Raw genomic sequence first — 13118 nt, 5'->3', positions numbered from 1 at the left:
TGCCGATTCTTCGAATTTTTATTTTTCATCAAAAAAAATTGCAAAAAATAGAAACGCCCTATTTTTTTCAAATTTATAAAAATATATTTTTGAAAAAAAAATTTACTGTCAAATAAACAAACAAAAAATAATATTATTTCTTACATCAAATATATTCTGTGTAATATTTTAAATCAAAAAATGGTTAAGTGAAAACGAAGTAAACCGAAGGGGGCGAATTGAAGTTTACTTTTTATTTTTTTAAATTGAAAAAATTTTAAATATCACCATTCTCGTTCCGTACTTTCTCATTTTAGTATCTTGTAATTTAAAGCGTCTCACTTTCATACCATATGGTTTTATTTTATTTTTTATTATCCCTTTTATTAATTTTTTTTCATTAAATTAGTAATAAAATTAAAACTAAAGAATACTAAAGTGAATATTCGGTAAGCTATATGTCAGGTATCTGAATTTTTTTATATGTGATTTAATAAAAAGTTAATAAAAAGGTTGACGAAAAAAATAAAATAAACTCACATATACTAAATTGATATATTTTAAATCACGGGATACTATAGTAAGAAGAGCGAAATCGCAGGGTGGTATTTAAAGTTTACCCTAAAATTTACTGTTTAATAAACATATAGAAAATAATATTATTTTTTACATCAAATATATTCTGTGTAATATTTTAAATCAAAAGAGGTAAAGCGAAAACGAAGTAAACCGAAGGGGGCGAATTGAACAGTAAATTTGTTGGTGATTTCTCTCTCGTAGTCCTTCCCCGTCCCTTCCTTTTCTTTTTGAGCCATTTTATTCGCCGCGGCATCATCGTCGTCGTCGTCGTCGTCGTCGTCGTCTTCCTCCTCCTCCCTCGTCGCCTCCATCGCTCTCTGGTACATCTCTCTCTCTCCCCCCCCTCTCTCTCTCCTCCCGCTTCCTTTGAAACGATCGCACCTTCCCCGTTGACTTGGTAGAATCGCATGATCGATCCTGTAAATCTGAAGCTACGGCGCTATTCTAGGGCTTTTGTTGCTAGCATCGTGCTTTGATGAGAAACCAGATTGATCCTTCACTCAGATTCTAAGATCGCTGATATGTGGATTTGCACAACTAGGATTTAGGGTCTGTTTGATGTAAATTGTACTGGATGAGACTAATTGTTGCGAAACAACTGCTATAGAAGCTTAAAGGGGCGTTTGGATTGACGAATCTGTAGATCCAACGCAAGTCAAGTTTAGTGGTGTTTGAGTTTTTCTGAAGTGTGATTATCTTTTTGTTGTTTGTTTTTACGTAACTCGTACAGTCTGAAAGTTAAATTCAATTACTTCTTCTGTTTGTTTTGTTTGTTTTGATGTAACTTGGTGCTGGTAAACTTAATTTTTTGAGTTCCGTTGTTTGTTTTGATGTAAGTAAGTGGATCCCATTATCTCCTAAATATAGTTATTAATTTACCACTATAAATTTTAACCTATTATATAATTAAATTTTTTATTATTATTTAAAGATAATCCTAATTTATTATAAATAAGGTAATTCTAACCCATTATAAAAGAAGTAGAGTTTAGGTTTTATTGTTTAATTAATTTTTTAGAGGAGGTTGAGTGTGGTGGAAGTCAAGTTCGACACTTTAAAAGAGGAAGTCGAGAGTAGGTGAAGTGGAGCTCTAACGTTACTTGAGTTACAATATATTTTTCACTTACACCAAAACAAATAACGGAAGTGATGGAACTTGAGTTCCATCACTCCACTTACACCAAAACAAACGGGCTTTAAGCGGCAACAGAACAGTGTTTTAATGGCTTGTGACTTTTTAAAAGATTCTTTATTTAGTTAATGGGGGATGGGCTACATGCTCGAACTCAGGTACTACGTGGAACAACCGTATTTCTCCAAAAGCATAGCTTAAGCTACTAGAGAACACTGCGATTCCGCAGTATAATCATCGTCGTCGTTGTCGTCGTCGTTGTCTCTCCGACGAGGTCGCCATGGACGAGGTTGCGTTAGCTGTGGAGGGCCTGAAAAGGGAATGGGACGAAACCGCGGCGCAAATCCGAGAGCGGATCGCGGTGATCGAGGGTTGCGGGAGATTCGGGAGGGGGACGAAGGAGGCAAACTCGCTCCCGCGGTTGAACGCCTCGGCGCAGGACGGGCTCGCCTCGCTCAGATCGATGCAGTGCAAGCTCGATCTCCTCGCCCAGCAGTTGCCCACACCAGACGAGGTGCAGCGTGGCCAATCCACTCTAGAGTCCTGGAAGGAACAGTACAACAAGCTGCATATGAGCTTGAGGAATGCGAATCTGCAGGCGAAACAGAACATCAGGAAAGCTGCTCAAGAAGAAAGAGAGCTGCTTTTAGGAGGTGGGGAAGAGTCTACCATCCGCAGACGTGATTTACAGACAAAGGCTGGGATGACTTCTGCTGCAGAAAGTATCACTGAGAGCCTCCGCCGGACTCGTCAGCTGATGGTTCAGGAGGTGGAAAGAAGTTCTAGCACATTAGCAACCTTTGAGGAATCAACAAGTGTCCTTAGGAAGGCTGAGAGTGAGTACAAAGGGCATCGCTCTTTGCTGATGCGTACCCGCCGCTTGCTCTCCACAATGCAGCATCAGGATGTTATTGACAGGGTCATTCTGGTAATTGGGTTTCTCATATTCTTGTCTGCGGTGTTGTATGTTGTCTCGAAAAGGATTGGCTTGTTGACGTTACAAAGGAAACTTGTGGATGCTATTAGATCAGGTTTATAGCAAATGAACATGTCATTCAAGATGTCCAGAGATTGGCAGCGGGAACCCAGGATAATGCAGTTCCTCATGTGGAAATTCCGCATGTCTATGATGAACTATGAATAGTTGATTTCAACAGTTATTGGATTTATGAATATTTCCTTTGTAGGCAGTTTAAAAGTTATGCAGGCACATTTTTGTACACAAGAAGGCTTGTATCCTGTAATGCATAACATCTAGGCAGTTTAATCAAATTGGTATCTCTCGTTGAGCATCTGTATGATATCCTCATAGTCTGTTGCCTATTTTTTCATATGAGAGTGGCAAACTTTCCCAGTTGTTAAATTGTACACAAACAAATCCCTGCTTTGCAGTAACATTTTTTGCTCCTAATTGTATTATCTCTATAAAAAAAAAAAGAGAACAGTATACTAGTACTTGAATTCAACATCCTTTTCTTGTTGTAGGTTAAAAGTTCTTCTTGTTGTAGGTTTAATGTTCGACAGATTTTGACAATTCCAAAATTTAAGGATAGTGTGTTTCGACTAAGTTATCATTTGTTAAAATTCTCAAATTATGGAGTTTCTAGGTTCTTGGTACTCAGTCATAGACTTCTTTTGTGCCACGCCTGCTAACTTATAAATGGCCCGTGAAGAAACGAGAAGAGATATGTGGAACGAGATACTTAAGCATTTTAAAGAATAACATGGATCTTTACTTATTAATAACCTTCACAATAGAAAGAGAATACAGTAGGAAGAACGATCTTCTGTGTTCAGCTCGACTAAACAACAGCACTGTGTTCAGCATTTCTGTGTCACCTTTGTTAAATGTGCCTGGATAAGAGTTTAAATTGGCTCCTCTGGAGCCTGTGACAAGAAAATTTTTTATCATAGGGACAGTTCCTTTCCTTTGTTAGAGTAGATTCTGTGTTTGCCTCTATGCCATTCATGGAAGAGTTTATATCACTTACTTTGGTCTAATTATTTGGAAGCTTCGTAATAAATCTCCATTATTAGTCACAAGGATGCATATTCTTCGCAGTTGAACTAATTTGCTATACTAGAAAAGCATTTTTACCTCAGGAGGAAATTGGTGGCGTATTAAGTGAACATGGCATCAGAAGTTTAGAGAGATCAACCATTTTTTTGCATGCACGTAATAGTGATTTGCTTGTAGTAATTAAATATATCCTAATAACTGGAGATCAAGCCTAATCTAGACGAAATATGTCTCCAAATAAGGATATGAAATTTGACTCATAATCCCTTCAAAATCAGTGATTTTGCAGTTAAGCTCTTTAGTGGGCTGTTTGTTTTTTTTTTTTAATTAAGTTCCTGAGATATAAAAATCATCCTGGTCGATGATTTACTCCTTCCCTTTGTCCTTCTTTCCTTTAGCAAAGAAAAGAAGGCTATTAAATTCAAGAACAATTGATGCTACGAATAGCTCTATATTTCTTCCTGCAGCAACATTATCTGATGTCGTATCTGAACTTGGAAAAGGCGGCGATCATTCAGGCCTTGTGTGCGGTTAGGTATGCCAAAGAGGAAAAGGTCCCCTGCCAGATCGAGGAGGTATTTGGGAGCTATTTTTTCTTGTTCTTCTGTTCTTTCTCTTATTTTTCTTTCATTCCTCCCCCTTCATGTTGCACATATGATGGATTTTTATGGAACGACTTAATGGATTTGTAATGTCGTAGGGTCTTTACTTGGGTTCTGTTGGAGCGGCACTAAACAAGCAGGCCTTGAAGAACTTGAACATCACCCACATCTTAATTGTGGCCAAATCACTCAATCCGCCATTCCCAAATGATTTCATTTATAAGAAGATTGATGGTATGTGAATCTCTATTTTCTCAATTTAGTGGAAGTTGTCATATTGCTTTGTATAGGGATTCTGTAGAATGTTCCCATTGGGATTTTTTTCACTCTTTTGCTTACAGCAACTTGATATACTTATATTGGCATGTACACCAATTTAAAGTTAGTATTCATCCAAGTGTACTTCAAAGGTTTTTTTTTTTCTTTGAATATTGTGTTTTGCTCACCAGGGATAAATCTAAGTTTTCTTTATAGAATGCATTGCATTATTAGATCATTTGCTGTTTGAAAGACAATTGACAGTTGATTTTTTTAGTAAAATTAACTGCTAACTTTTGAAGATAAAAGAAAGTTTAAGAGTGGGATTCTCCTTTGTTTGATAATAAAATTTTCAGATGATAACCCTAGCTGTGTTTAGGAGCATTTACACAATTTTGACTTATTTTAATGCCTGCTGATGCAAATATTGGTTTTGAGCTATTCATGCTAATCTGGATACTCTAATGGTTATACTATTGCGTGGAATTCGCTTTATGCATTTTATATTTCTTTTGGTGGTTTTGATGTTTCTTGTCATATTAACTTCGCGTTAATGTTGCCTGAGCTGTTTGACATGCAAAATCTTCTCTTCTTTGGTAATAGGAATATTTGTAAGTGCATTTCCTTGTCTTGGTTGCATGGCAAGTCAAATACTGCTGTTTATGCTAATAAATTGTTATATGCAGATAACTAGGAAGAAACCGATGTTTGTAAGATGGTTTGTGTACATTATTTTGCCTTCTTCTAAATTATTGACTCGTTTGAATCTTTTCTTTTCTTTTTTTAATGTCAAGTTTCTCTTTTTAATTTTGTGATCCATGTCTCACAGAGAATCTCAATGCTACAATTTCATCCTATTGGTTCTTATTACAATTTCATCCTATTGATTCGTATTATAATAGTATGCTAGTTTGTAAGCTAGGTGTAATGTGAAATTTATTCTTCTAGATGATTTTAAGACTGAATCCTGTGATTGTGGTTGGCACTAGTACTTGACAGCCCGGACACCAATTTAGAGGAGTACTTTGATGAATGTTTCAATTTTATTGACGAAGCTAAAAGAGCAGGGGGCAATGTGTTGGTTCATTGCTTTGCCGGAAGGTCAAGAAGGTAAACATTCTCCTGTTTTTGTAATGTCTGGGGTGATAACATGTCCTTGGCATTCTCAATTCTCACAATACTCAACATTTAGGTTCAGTATAATAAAAGTAAGTTTATTAGCATAAGTGGAGATGAAATTTGATGTCTTGGTATTGGCTAAATGGTTTTTTTTTCTTTAGTGATCTTGGAATACGTCCAGACTACGTTCAGCAAAATGTTGATATATCCTGGTGTTGAATTTGAAGTGATAAAATTTTCTATTCTGTTGTTAGAAACATGGAACGAAAAAAAAGGCCTGATTTGGTTATGTTTCCCCTTTTCTGACTCAAATTCAATGCGATTGAATGCACTAGGTAAGGCAGATTGTCTGCAATCTATAGACCAGCAAGTTTTATTTGGCAATAAAAGAATAACTTAATAGTAACTTCTTTTTTTTCGCTATTTTGTTTTCAAAAAACTTATGCTGTCCTGCGTCTGGCTGGGGCACATTCAATCGCACAAAATTTGAGTTTAATAAAACAAAATAAAGTGTAATTGGTTCCAAATATTGTATTAAGTCTCCATTCCTGTGAGGATTTAGAGGTCACCGTAACTTCCTAACTATAAGATATGCTTCCCAAGGGTATTAGAAAACTTGGCCTAAACGTTTTGAGGTGTAATATTGAATAGAACATATCTCACTAGATCATGTACAAAAAATTCTACAATTAGATGAGTGGTAAATGTTTATCAGATATATAAGCAGAATTAGAGAGAAATAACAGCAGAGATACAAGAAAACCGGAGAAAAGTTGAGTTAGGGGTGGGATGAGAAAAGTAATAGTAGAAAAGTGGCTCAGCCAAAAGCTGCCTCAGAACAAAACATCCATCAACTTCAAGCTTTGCAAATAACTACCTGTTTTAGTGATGTAAAGGACTCTTAATTTTGCTTTTATTTTCTTTCTTACATGGATTTTTAATATTTATATTTCAGTGTCACAATTGTTATTGCTTATCTCATGAAGACACATCATATCAGTCTATCACGTGCTTTAGAGCTGGTCAGACGCAAACGGCCACACGTAGCTCCAAATGAGGGTTTTATGATTCAATTGAAGAACTTTGAGAAATCTCTGGGAGGTAAACTGGCGAGTCCTATTGTGGATCTTTTATATATATATATATATTAAAATCTTGAATTTTATTCAGAAATTGTGAAAATTGCATCTCTCTTTTTTTCTTTTCTTTTATTGGTGGAGAATTTGCATTTGACTTGCATGGGAACAAGTATGCAAAACATAAAGAAATTGTACGTTGCACGTCATCATACTTTCGTCTTTGTTTCATACAATTTTCTGTTTCAATATGTATCTAAATGCATCCATCATGGTACCTGATTGAATAATAATTAAATAAGTACCATATAAGTTGCATGAGTTAGAAAGTCTTGATACTAAAAATGCTTGCGGGACCTTTGAAGTGCAAATTAGGAACGGGTATAAATGCCACCCTGAAAAAAAGGGAAAGAGACTTACAGCATGAACTTAGCTATTGATATTGACCCAATCTATGTCTACTAGGTTTCATTATATGGTACTATTTGTCAACAATAAAGTGTACGCTAACCTATGCTTAACTTGAAAACGAGCCTTTTGATTTGTTTTCAGTTGAAAATTTTGGGGTCTTAGATAAATTTACTTCACAATCCTTATGCTTAACTTGAAAAGAAGCGGTTTAGATTGTGTCGAGCACTCTTAGATAATTTTCCCCTTAAAGTTGAAGTGATTCTAGGGGTTTTGGAGTAATCTGAAATATCGATCTGAAAGAGATTAGAAAAGCTAAATGGTCCAGCTATGGAGATGACAATTTTTATTTGAAAAGAACAGCAAAAATGCAATGTTAGAACTACATGAATACGTAGTCCTGTATTACATTTTCTTTTATTTGACTCAACCAAAACCATGTGCCTGTTTGGCCCTGCTTCAGATTCCACTTTCAGCTGCAGCCAGATCTAGCAATGATTTAAAACCTGGGTTAAATTGGCCAGTTCGACGAGTCCAACCGTGACCTAGTCTATAAAACAGTTCAGTTCAATCCTTTGAACTGGATAAGTTGAAAACCTGCTTTGAATCATTCAAACTGGCGGTTCAACTATCAAACCGGTGAACCGGTCCGGTTTTAATCAAATCAGACAAGTTTTTTTGACCGAGTCATATTTAAAAACCAACGGCTTACGATTAACTTAGCTGATTGTATTATCGATTAGCAAAAATTAGTCTTATAAAATGTGAAACTTGAAAACTTATATATACTTAATTTGGTCTAGACATTAATATTTTGTTATTAAGTATGATACTAGAATAATAATATATGTATATTTTTCTATATAATAAAATTAAAAATAATAATTAAATATTTATGATGTCATACTGACGTCATTAGTCACTGGTTGAACCGGCGACTCTTGACCTAGTAGTATTTTTAGGTTGTTGTTTGACCTCGTTTTTAAAACAGTGAGATCTAGTAGCACATTTAGCCAGCTAAAAAGTGTGGAGCTTTTGCTGCAGTGGAAAACTAAAATGAAATTCTGTTTCAAAAGTAGAAGCTCAAATTTGGAGCTTTTCATACTTTATTATAGTGTTTCTTCTAATAACACTGCTCAATAAATACTTCATCAAACAACAATACACCTTAGAGCAAGGCTAGAGAAACCTCAAATTTGCAAAAAAAAGTTTTCAGTCATTCACTAAAATGAGTAGAGCATGATCGAACAGCCTATAGGAAGGTATGATTGTGTAAAGTCTGATTGAGCAGTTTTCGTATTATTCAATCAATGTTTCACGAAGATACTTAATATAAGTTAGATGTATCCATTGAAGACACGTTGAATAACGTATCTGCTATTAGTGAAGAAAAGAATAGTAGATTGGTGTATAATATGATATTCATATAACAACACTATGTTTCATGGAACTTGATCACTGCTTTTCCTTTAATGTCTTGAAGTGGAGGTTAGTTGTTTGCCATCTCACTTCCCGCAAGTACATATACGTATCGACATTAATCATGTTCTATATCAACATTAATCATCTTCTTCGGGGTTTCTAGGGCACATTGTGTCAGAGTTCCTGGATCCTTAGATCCTTTCTCCAATCTAGGAGATTTATCATATATGTTATGGTCATTTGGTCTTCTTCTATGTTTTGAATCGATATTTCATGATACAGTTTATGATTTTGCCGTCTTGTATTGTTGCCTTTAACCTTTACACACCTATATCACTATCTAATTATCCAGTGCTGATTTATTTGCAGTACACCACTTGGAATTTCTGCATATGTTTGACTTATTTCTTTTCCTTTGGCAACTGGCCAACATTTCCGAATTTTGCTTTCTTATGTTTTAGTATCTCATATTAGATTCAAGTAGCTAACCAAAAGCTTAACTGATGAAGCTTTTCAATTATGCAGTGACCCAAGATCCGAATTCGCAGATATCGGCACGCAGTTAATTCTGGATATGAAAGTCATTTTACTGGTTAATCATCCAGTCATTTTACTGGTTAATTATTCTACTTATCATTGATAATAGTCTTAAATTATTCCCAACAATCATCTGTGGCTGCATTATGGTCTTTTATAGTTCAAGTGTGAAATCCCATTGTTTGCAGAATTAACTCTCATTAAGTAATACCTTAAATTTCTTACCAAATTTTGTCGTTGCAAATCTATTTATACATCGTACCCGAAGAATTTCATGTGGGAGGTATTTAGTTCCTCGGAAAAGCATGAGAACACTAGGTTTTTTGTAAAATTTGGAAAAAAAAAATTTCAGTAAAATTATTTTCTTAGGAACCATGTGATGTACTTGCATTACACAAATGTAAGCAATGTGTACAAGAAATGAATGTCCTGCTGCTCTCCATGTGCCGCATGTTCATTTTTTGGTACAGCTTAGTTAGTGCCATGAAGATTTGTGTTTATTTTTGTTGAAACTGTACCAAATAAGTCATTTTGCAAGTGAAGGGATAGAATAGTCATTTTATAACAAAAATTTTAGTTTTTTTTTTTTTCTTTTTTCTTTTTCTTTTTACCCCATTGTCAGGTACTGCAGTGATTTTAGGGACATAAGCATCTAAGTTGAAAGTACAGAGATCAAGATGCAATATCAGAATAGGACGGTACTGTCTTTTGGGCTATATCTTGTTGATCACTGCTTAAAGGTCTGTTTGTTTCACCGAAATTGAACTTTGGATTGAAGTAAACTTTGAATTGAATTGGAGTTCGGTAAAAACTATTTCTCATGTACTGTTTGTTTTATAGCTATAGAAGTGAAGTTTCTTAAGTTCTGCTGTTTGTTCTGTAGAAAGTGAATAATATAAAACTACCGTTTATGCATAAATAATAAATAACTTAATAAATAATAATATACTAAATGAAAATAATATGATTATATTTTTATATAATTAAAAATTTTAATAAATTATAAAGTTACAAAAATATAAAAACTTAATTAATCAGTTTTCATCATATTTTAGATGTATAAACTAAATGAAGAAAATAATAAAACTTAAATAATCAAATTTTATCATATTTTAAATATGCAAACTAAATAAAAAAATAATTAGTATCATAATTAAATATATTTAAATATAATTAGCATTAGCTTTACCTAGTGCATTAGTTTATTACTTTTTCTTTACCATTCTCAGCATATGATGGATTCATTTTTGCAGGGAAAATGTGTTTGTCCCGAGTTTGGAATTCGAAGTAATCATAGAAATGGAATTACATGGCATGAAATAATTTTCTCGACCAAATAATTGAAATTTTAATTATTTTTGATCCTCATTCCAATTTTATAGTATGGCCTTTCTTTCTATAGCATTGTCGCGTAACGACTGTCCTGGCGCAAGTGGCAAAAAGATTTGGTTGTTCGTATTCGAAACCCAAGTTCAAATTCTAGTTGATTTATATTTTCAGCTAAGTTTATTTTTAAATAAATAAACGAAACGGATAGCATTCTACTTTTCTCAAAAAAAAAAAAAAAAAAAACTCTACGAGGGTTATAGAACTAATTTATGCCATGTTACACTGTAATCCAATATATCAGAACCATAATTTGTTTTGTAATTGTTTTTTTTTTTCTTATTTAGGACAATAGCGAGGATTCAAATCTTAGACTTCCAAAACGTAGGGATAAAATATGGGAGAAAAGTTATAAATTTTCAGAAGTTAAATGTATAGAATTATTTAATTACATTTTTACTCCGTTAAATTTTAGAAAATGTTGTCTGGAGGTTATGGCTGGGTAATGAAGAGGGGAAAATTGATCAAATTTATTATTTTCTTTTATATAAAAAAATAATTCTTTAATATATTTTTTGCATATTTTAAGGGATATTTTTCGGCTATAAATTATAAAAAATGAAAGTATAGTTCGAGAAAATCCTAATAGAGGGCAAGATTAAATACAACAATTTGAGATATTGAGGGGGTAAAATATAAATGTTTAAAAGAATAAACAATTTCAGTTACCCATTTGGTTTTCTCAAATTAATTTAACAGATTGTTGCTTTAAAAAAAAAAAAACTTGAGGGGAAAAATATAACACAGTTCGCTAAGATTTTTCTATATATAATATTTATTATCTGTTAATTATTGTAGTACATTGTTAGGGATTCAGGTCTCTTGCCAAATCCGTGTATTGTTGTCAAATAATATGTGTTTGTTTTGGAAGTGTAGGGGAAAAAAAAATTTCTGAAAATAATTCGATGAAAATTTCTTTTCTAGTTAATGGGGGTTATGAAAATCAATTTTTGTGACAGTTTTTTTTTTTTTATCAATTTTCATTAAAACTGTATTTGTTATTTTGTTTTTTACAAAAACAAGAATACATATTTTTCTATAAAAATATAAGAAGTAAAAGCTAGTTTTCTCCAATCAAAGGCGAAAATAATAAAGAAACGATTTTTCATAAAGAAGAAAAATGTTCACACTTGAGGGAACGCAACGTGAAGTATAATGCACGAATGTTTTTTTGCATGCAATATTCCAGGTGGAAAGGGGGTTCCAAACAAAGATTAGTTTTTTTTTTTTTTTTTTTTTGTATAATAAAGAGCGACTTTTTATCTTCATATTTTTTTAAGTCAAAACCTATCCTAATCAATCGACATCACTTCTTCCCTAATAAAAATAAACGTTTCTTTGTTTCTGTTTTTTTTTTAAAATTCTTTTTGGCAAATTAAGTTCTGCTAAGTTGCTGCACAAGGCTAAGTTTTAATCTTTCCATTACAACGGCACCTATCAGAAACTCACTCACCTCCTGGCATCACCATCTTCATGTCCCAACTTTTCAACTGACACTTGGGCTCTTTATCTTATTAAGTATTGATAAGCATTCGAAACACCATATACAGTCCGGAAAAACGAGAGAGACTAGGGAGAACAATGACGAGAGATTTATTGTCCGCACCCTGAACCATGTCAGTAATACGATCACGGCTCCAACTGGTCAGCTCCAGCCGAGCTCTTTATGTCTTACATGTTCATTAGTCAAATACAGATATATTACAGTAGATTAGAGCTCATCATGAACGCTTACCGTACTATATATAGTCTTGGATTAGTAAGCAAGACAGTTCTATAGTTTGGTTTCACTGCATCACTGTAGCCAAAATAGAATTGCTCATTGCTTAAAACAAGAAGCAGAATCATACCAATTTTTGAGGTCTTGATTCGCAGTAAGTGTAGTCTAGACTTGGATCTGAGCAGCCAGCAGCAAGAATTGGAGAAATATATGATATACTATGATATGTATTTAGATGTCTGTGTTACTTCTAATTACGGGTGTTGTCTATACAACAATTACTGAAGAGCAAGTTTTGATTGTCCGAGAGAGTAACACTTCTCTTATACAGTATATTTCAAAATTAGTTGGCAAAATGCAAATGGGTTCTCTATTTCTCAATCTCAAAATCATTAACTTGCTTTTCGACTGATTTTTAGAGTTTCCAAAGTGTTTTGTTCACACAAAATTATTTCTGACTTTTACTTGGAAGTCCCCTTCTTTTCATTATACGGTGAAATCCGCTTGACAGATTATGGGTGCAAGACACAGAGAAAAATAAGAACATAAGATAAAAATTTGTTGCTCTCCTAGACCTAATAAAGCACTTCTTTTGTGTCTCAAGGGCGGGGCGGGGGGTTTGTGTTTTGGATCCTGCCTTTTTGAAAATGATTCTGATCCAATAAGTAGATTTTGGGCCTACATCGTAAGTTGATTTTGGCAACAAGTGCATAAAAAAATCTGATATCTTCTTTATCAGAATTAGAAAATTGTCTCTTTGTAAGGGCGCTCGAGAACTTTAAGACGTAGAAAGTTGCTGAGTTTAATTCTGACTTTTAGACTTCTTGAGAACTTCGAGCCTTCTCAAGTGCTTCCTATATGCTTCTATAGATCGGTGGTG

General features: G+C 33.8%; 2 protein-coding genes across 2 annotated transcripts; both read left to right on the top strand.

The window, feature by feature from the left end:
- On the top strand, positions 776 to 9988 carry LOC109728119 (dual specificity protein phosphatase 1-like). Its single transcript, XM_020258441.1, has 7 exons — positions 776 to 878; positions 4178 to 4285; positions 4411 to 4546; positions 5560 to 5680; positions 6645 to 6790; positions 9121 to 9187; positions 9755 to 9988. Exons 2-6 carry the CDS (start codon positions 4190 to 4192, stop codon positions 9159 to 9161), a joined length of 540 nt encoding a protein of 179 aa, XP_020114030.1. The 5' UTR covers positions 776 to 878; positions 4178 to 4189; the 3' UTR covers positions 9162 to 9187; positions 9755 to 9988.
- On the top strand, positions 794 to 3044 carry LOC109728118. Its single transcript, XM_020258440.1, has 2 exons — positions 794 to 878; positions 1849 to 3044. Exon 2 carries the CDS (start codon positions 1971 to 1973, stop codon positions 2727 to 2729), a length of 759 nt encoding a protein of 252 aa, XP_020114029.1. The 5' UTR covers positions 794 to 878; positions 1849 to 1970; the 3' UTR covers positions 2730 to 3044.

This window comes from Ananas comosus, linkage group 23, assembly GCF_001540865.1.
Source record: "Ananas comosus cultivar F153 linkage group 23, ASM154086v1, whole genome shotgun sequence".
NCBI lineage: Eukaryota > Viridiplantae > Streptophyta > Magnoliopsida > Poales > Bromeliaceae > Ananas > Ananas comosus.
This window is presented reverse-complemented; position numbering and strand designations above follow the sequence as displayed.

Coding starts and splice junctions, on each gene's coding strand:
- LOC109728119 (XM_020258441.1), top strand. CDS start 4,190: ATGTCGTATCTGAACTTGGAAAAGGCGGCGATCATTCAGGCCTTGTGT. Junction 5,681..6,644: donor TTTGCCGGAAGGTCAAGAAG/GTAAACATTCTC, acceptor TTTATATTTCAG/TGTCACAATTGTTATTGCTT. Junction 6,791..9,120: donor CTTTGAGAAATCTCTGGGAG/GTAAACTGGCGA, acceptor TCAATTATGCAG/TGACCCAAGATCCGAATTCG.
- LOC109728118 (XM_020258440.1), top strand. CDS start 1,971: ATGGACGAGGTTGCGTTAGCTGTGGAGGGCCTGAAAAGGGAATGGGAC.